The sequence below is a fragment of the Perca flavescens genome, chromosome 23 (assembly GCF_004354835.1).
Source record: "Perca flavescens isolate YP-PL-M2 chromosome 23, PFLA_1.0, whole genome shotgun sequence".
NCBI classification, from domain to species: domain Eukaryota; kingdom Metazoa; phylum Chordata; class Actinopteri; order Perciformes; family Percidae; genus Perca; species Perca flavescens.
In genome coordinates, this window is record NC_041353.1 from 16,420,969 (window position 1) to 16,427,643 (window position 6,675).

General features: G+C 42.2%; 1 protein-coding gene across 2 annotated transcripts in view; it reads right to left on the reverse strand.

The window, feature by feature from the left end:
• Positions 1 to 116: 116 nt before the first annotated feature.
• Positions 117 to 6,675, reverse strand: part of LOC114549889 (peroxisome proliferator-activated receptor alpha) — an 18,394-nt gene continuing 11,835 nt past the window's right edge. For both annotated transcript variants that reach the window (XM_028570192.1, XM_028570193.1), the window contains exons 4-8: positions 4,060 to 4,198; positions 2,643 to 2,842; positions 2,283 to 2,549; positions 1,837 to 2,080; positions 117 to 1,751 (exon numbers count right to left, since the gene is read on the reverse strand). In XM_028570192.1, coding sequence (XP_028425993.1) covers positions 1,507 to 1,751; positions 1,837 to 2,080; positions 2,283 to 2,549; positions 2,643 to 2,842; positions 4,060 to 4,198 — 1,095 coding nt within the window. In that variant the 3' untranslated portion in view covers positions 117 to 1,506. The remainder of the gene's footprint in view (positions 1,752 to 1,836; positions 2,081 to 2,282; positions 2,550 to 2,642; positions 2,843 to 4,059; positions 4,199 to 6,675) is intronic.

The following is a 6,675-nucleotide window of genomic DNA, read 5'->3' on the forward strand; positions in this document are numbered from 1 at the left end:
CTTATTCATTTCAACAGTGGGGTCTAAATCAGAACGGATTTCATTAGGCAGGTAAATAAGTCAGGGTATTACAAATAAAAGTTCAATATATTAGTTTATTTTAAACTTCCACCATACATAAATCCTTTTATTGAAACAGCAAATGCATTTTTTTTTATTGTACACTACTGTACATGATAAAATATAAACAGTTTCAATAATACAGACAGCAAATGAGGCAATCACCTCCTCTTTTTGATGCCTGTTTTACTGCATGCAGATACATACATCCCTTTCACTGTGGTCACCACATTCTTCTGTTATATTTACAAAATAAAACATAAACCATCTTATCATCAGAGTTTGTGATCAAAATATTAACTGGCCAATAATGTATCTTAACAACAGGATTTGTACAAAACAAATTCTGAAAAAATAGGTTGGGCAGCTATCATGTTGTGTTGGTATTTATCAGTAGGGTAAAGTCCTAAAATTAATATATTACACATGAAATTACAATGATGGCTGCTTACAGCAGAAGTAAGGTATTTTTTGTAGGTCATTGCCTGTTAAAAATCCACTATTGTTCATGATTTATGATGTGAGAACATTCCCTGATCCAACACTAAAAAGTTAAACTTGTTTCTACTTGGAATAAAAGTCTAACTAGATTTGGTATGAGGTGAATGTATAAGGTGCGGTTAAAATATGAGCTGAGGCATTGAAACGTTATGGCACTTGGTGAATACTAAGTTTCTTCAACCACTAAGCTCAAAATGGAGATGTGGCACAGCTAGTAGACACTGAAAGGACATGACAATTATATTAACTAAATCCAAGTGACTTAAATTAACATATCATATGCACTAAATATCCAAAATATTAGGAATATGCCTGGTATTTAGTTGTAGTGCCTATATTGCACAACAAACATTTCAGTTGCCTCAAAGATTAAAAATGTTATAACTTCTATGTTTCTTTTACTTCAATTCAACTTGTTCAGAGGAAAAAAATTAATATTGAGTATCAGTGCACGCATGACTGCAGCAGTCACATCCTGGTAGCTTTTATATGTGTGCACCCATTTTAAAATGCTGGGCACATTTGCATAGCCTTCTCCCTATTCACCTTTTGTTCAGTGTGTAGAGTAAAAGCTGGCATCAAGAACCCACTCCATAGCATTTGGGTGCTCCAAGTTAAAAATCAATGCATTTAAAAAAATATATCTTTGAAAAAAAACGTTGTTCCCCTCTGTGTCCCCTTTCATGAAAGCAGGCACGCCACCTACAGTGGCTGCCTTCCCCCCAAAATAATTTCATTAGGTTTTGTTCCAGTAAAAAGACTTAAGAGTCTTAATGCAAACACTGCAGATCACAGCAGTGTGCACCCATAGAAGCTGCACATTAAGCAAATTACAGTACAGTGATATGCTTGATAGTTTAAGTAAATATGTATGGACACCCAGTTTAGAGTGGCATACATACATATTCTAATACATGTCCCTGTTCCTGATCGTGTGCCATCTTCTCAGTACATGTCCCTGTATATCTCTTGCAGGAGCGGGTGCAGCGACGTGTCCTCTGATGTCTCGATTTCCTGCACCAACTGCGCATGCTCGGTGACCAGCTCTCGGAGGTCGGCCAGTTTCTGTAGCAGTCTGGGAAAGAGGAAGGTGTCGTCCGGGTGATTGGCCAGCAGGTGGAGCCGTAGTGCCTGAACGATGCTTTCCTGCAGCCGCTCCACTAGAGGCACCTCCACCAGGCCTGGGCGATCTGGAGGGAAGGGGAGGATTCAGTTTCTTGCAAATTTTCTCTCTTTGTTCACTTTTGAATGTAATTAAATAGAATTGTCAGTTACCTCCGCAGCAGATGATGGCTGCCACAAAAAGGGCCAGGTCACTGTCGTCCAGCTCCAGGGAGTTGAAGCGTGTGGCAAACTGGAATTTGGGCTCCATCATGTCGCTAAATGGCCGCCGGAGGCTCTTGAGGAACTCTCGGGTGATGAAGCCTCCACCGCGGGCAACCAGGAGGCCGTCTTTGTTCATGCAGGAGGCCAGGAGCGTGAAGAGGGCTTCGTAAACACCGTACTTCAAGAGAGTCACCTAAACGGGCAGGTAAGAAGGCCACAGCATGACTCACAAGTACCTCTAAACATCAGTGTTTTTGTGCCTGTAACTATTTTTTTTCTTCTTTTTTTTCTAACATAGAATCCCAACAGAAACACAGCCTCTTTTATTCAAGTATTCAAGCCAAATCTTTCTTCCCCACTTTTCACATGGACAGATACAGCACCCCTAAACCCACCTGATCATTCAGATTCAGGCTCTGGAAACCCGGCACCGCCTTGGCGAACTCCGTCAGCTCGGTGACGGTCTCCACCGAGGTGCTCTGGCAGCAGTGGAAGAGCCTGGCTTCGGCCTCCCTCTGCTGGAGCTCCCTACACCCCGCAGCCCGAACCACCGGCCCTTCTTGATGGCCGCTCTCGGGCTCCGGACAGTCATCATTTACCATATGGGCCGCAAACGTCCTTTCTGCCAGCTGGAACGTCTCCATGTCGTGAATGATGAAAGGCTGCAAAGAAAGACAGAGGAGAGGATGCTGGTAGGTGAGGATATTTTTTTTATTCTGTAGATACAGAATAAAGAATATCATGTTTTTCTTTACCGGCTTGCTGGTCTTTCCGGTGAGTATGAGCCGAGCTTTCGCCTTGTTCATGTTAAAGTTTTTCATGTAGGCTTCGTGGATCTGTCTGACCAGAATCTTGTGGTCGGCCAGCATGGGGCTTGCCACCTCTTTCTCCACCATCTTGCTTTCTGCCTTTAGCTTTAGCTTCTCCGCCTGAGGCATCCGACCAAACCGAATAGCTGGTGCATAGAAACAATTATCATGAGCAACCACTAGACGCGTTTTCAAACGGTTGGTGTGTTATTTTACATTAAAAAACTACATACAGAGATATCAGACATATCCTCCACATGGTTTCTGCAGGTTTCAACAAGTAAAATTTAAGACTTTTTAAGACCTTTATGAATGAAATATAATAATAATCTGTACATATACAGCAAATTATATTTGGACGAGTGAAAGAAAGAACTACAACACCACAGAATAAAAAAAACAAAAAAAACTTTCAATGAACATTAGAGGTAGCGTTACATGGACGTAGGAAAATTTAAGACCTGTTTAAAATTATTTAAGACGTAGAACACAATCCTTTTGCAAATTTAAGACTTTATGAGGCCTAAAAGTTTTACTTGAAATTTAAGACTTTTTTGGACTTTAAATCCCCCGTGGAAACACTGCTCCTACAGAAAATGTGTGTGTGCAGACACACACAAGTTTTCGCCCACAACAGATCTGGTGTGTTATGTTCTCTTTCCTCTCTTCTGAGGACATGTCGTCCTCCTCTCAGGTTTCTGACACTGTTCTGTCTGCAGTGGGAGGCCATCGTAACAAACCCAATGACCCCCTCAACAGTCAGTGCAGATGACGGGCCAGATGTGGAGCTATATGGGCCTGTGTTTTCATAATGTCAAGCAGGCTCCGACAGGACGTTGTTCTATAAAAACCCAGTCAGTGTAAAGCATGTTGATTTGGAGCCAAAACACATTAGGAGATTAACTGCTGTTGTTGAGAACAAATACCATGGTGTTGACTGAGGAGGTGGTGAGCAGAGTTTAATGTAACTGCATTCATGATGCTTACTTTCAAGTTCTGTCATTGCTATTACAGTATTGTATTGGATGCTAGGATTTCAGTAATTGAGCTAGCTGGACTGTTTTGAAAGATGATGCAACACACGTTTGACTCTCATACAAATGTATTAAAAGTTGGTATGACCATTAGCTTATTGTGGCTAATGCTAGCTAACGTTAACCAACTTTAGCCAGATAATGCTGTGTAACTGATCTTAGCGAGTCTGTTTACTGTCTTTATGACTCTTCTCTGCCTGTACTACTGTTACACTACATTTACCACCGTCCTCTGCTGGACAACTATCCTGTAGTTGTCACTAGTGGCTGTTATTTAGCAAAAGTTGCAGCTTTAAGCTTTAAACTATGTTGGAGGTTTCAGGCCTTACCGTTGTGGGACATGCCCACAGAGAGGCACTTGTGAAATCGGCAGTACTGGCACTTGTTGCGGTTCTTCTTTTGGATTTTGCAGTTGCGTTCACACTTATCATACTCCAGCTTCAGCCGGATGGTCCTTCTGAAGAAACCCTGGTTGAGACAGAATGGCACATTGCTAGAGCAATCAATTTGATATGAAGATCATATGATCTGATTTGAGTACACAAAAAGCCCAAAAAAATACTTTCCGGGTACATCAGCCCATATGAAAATCAGTTAACTTTCTTGAACTCTTATTTTAAGAAGCATGAGTGCCAAGGCTGTGTTCACACTATATGTCAGACAGCTATATCTGCAGTACCTATTTGCCTTGGTCCAGACCTTTGAATCTGGCCAAGTACCTTATAATACTGTACATGCATTGTTCATTTTAAGCCCTGGTAGGACCAGTGTTATATTACATTTTGGATTAGACTGTACAGTGGAACTACATCTACAGTGGGGGAAATAAGTATTTGACCCCTTGCTGATTTTGCAGGTTTGTCCACTTACAAAGAATGCAAAAATCTACAATTTTAATCATATGTACATTCTAACAGGGAAAGACAGAATCCCAAAGAAAATTCCAGAAAATCACATCATATGAATTTATTAAAATTGATAACCATCTGATGAGGAAAAACAAGTATTTGACCCCCTGGACAAACAGCATGTTAATATTTTGTAGAAAAGCCATTATTGGCCAGCACAGATGTCAAACGGTTTTTATAGTTGGTGACAAGGTTTGTGCACATTTCGGCAGGGATGTTGGCCCACTCCTCCCTGCAGACAGCCTCCAAATCATTCAGGTTCCGAGGTTGTCGCCTGGCAACTCAAATTTTAAACTCCCTCCAAAGATTTTCAATCGGATTCAGGTCTGGAGACTGGCTAGGCCACTCCAGAACCTTGATGTGCTTCTTCTTCAGCCACTCTTTTGTTGCTTTGGCGGTGTGCTTAGGGTCGTTGTCGTGCTGAAACACCCATCCTCGACCCATCTTCAGCTCTCTCACAATACATGGCCCCGTCCATCCTCCCCTCAATACGATGGAGTTGTCCCGTCCCCTTGGCTGAAAAGCACCCCCAAAGCATGATGTTGCCACCACCATGCTTGACGGTGGGGATGGTGTTCTTTGGGTTGTACTCGGTGTTCTTTGCCCTCCAAACACGACGAGTTGAGTTGAGGCCAAAAAGTTCTATTTTGGTCTCATCTGACCACATCACCTTCTTCCAGGCCTCTTCTGAGTCGTCCAGGTGGTGAATGGCAAACTTCATGCGGGCCTGTACATGTTTCTTCTTGAGCAGGGGGACCTTGCGTGCGCTGCAGGATTTCAATCCTTGACGGCGTAGTGTGTTACCAACCTTTTCTTTTGTAACTGTGGTCCCAGCTGCCTTCAGTTGATTCATCAGTTCCCCCCTTGTGGTTTTGGGATGATTCCTCACCGTTGGCATGATCAGGGACACCCCACGAGGCAAGATCTTGTGTGGAGGCCCAGACCGAGGGAGGTTGGCGGTGGTGTGGTGCTTCTTCCATTTCCTGATAACTGCACCGACAGTTGATCTTTTCTCTCCAAGTTGCTTTCCGATTCTCTTGTAGCCCATCCCAGCCTTGTGCAGATCAACAATCTTGTCCCTGATGTCCGTAGAAAGCTCTTTGGTCTTGCCCATGGTGGTGATGTTGGATGCTGGTTGTTTGGGTGTTGACAGGTGTCTTTTATACAGGTAACGAGGTGAGGCAGGTGTATTTGATGTAGATAATTGGTTCGGATTGGGGCTGTGTCTTAAAGAAAGACTAATTGGCTTGTAGGAGCCAGAATACTTGCTGTTTGTCCAGGGGGTCAAATACTTGTTTTTCCTCATCAGATGGTTATCAATTTTAATAAATTCATATGATGTGATTTTCTGGAATTTTCTTTGGGATTCTGTCTTTCCCTGTTAGAATGTACATATGATTACAATTGTAGATTTTTGCATTCTTTGTAAGTGGGCAAACCTGCAAAATCAGCAAGGGGTCAAATACTTATTTCCCCCACTGTATATTTAAAGAGAGATGTGCTTCAAGGTGCTCTTTCTAAAGAAGACATCCTGCAGTCTTCCGACACACACTGAGATACAGAGCAGTGAGCCAACGCATGCTAACAGATGTCACACGTGCCGAAACATATGATCCTTTGACGCACACTCACACACAACTATGTGCATGACTGAAATTTCAGTCAGGACATTCCTTATCCCTCACTGTCAAAAGCGGAATATGGATTTTCTGGTGATATATCTAGAGCCATGTGGTCACGCAATATGTCAGCCATCATCTTACAAAAGGTCTTGTCTGCCTTTATGTCAAAGACACATTGTTATTAAGGGTTATTATGTGTCACGCATTACTTTTTGTGGTATTTTTTAACCAAAAAAAGAGATCTAGTTTTGTGAGCAGAACTGGGTGCAATCTTTATGAAAACACAGAGGGGAGAAATGGGAAGTTCCAGGCATATGAGAGTCATCAAAAATACATTACAAAACAACAGAGCTGCACAAAGAAGAAAAAACAGATGTGTGTGTTAACAGCAAGCATGTCTTTGCATGTCTGAGTA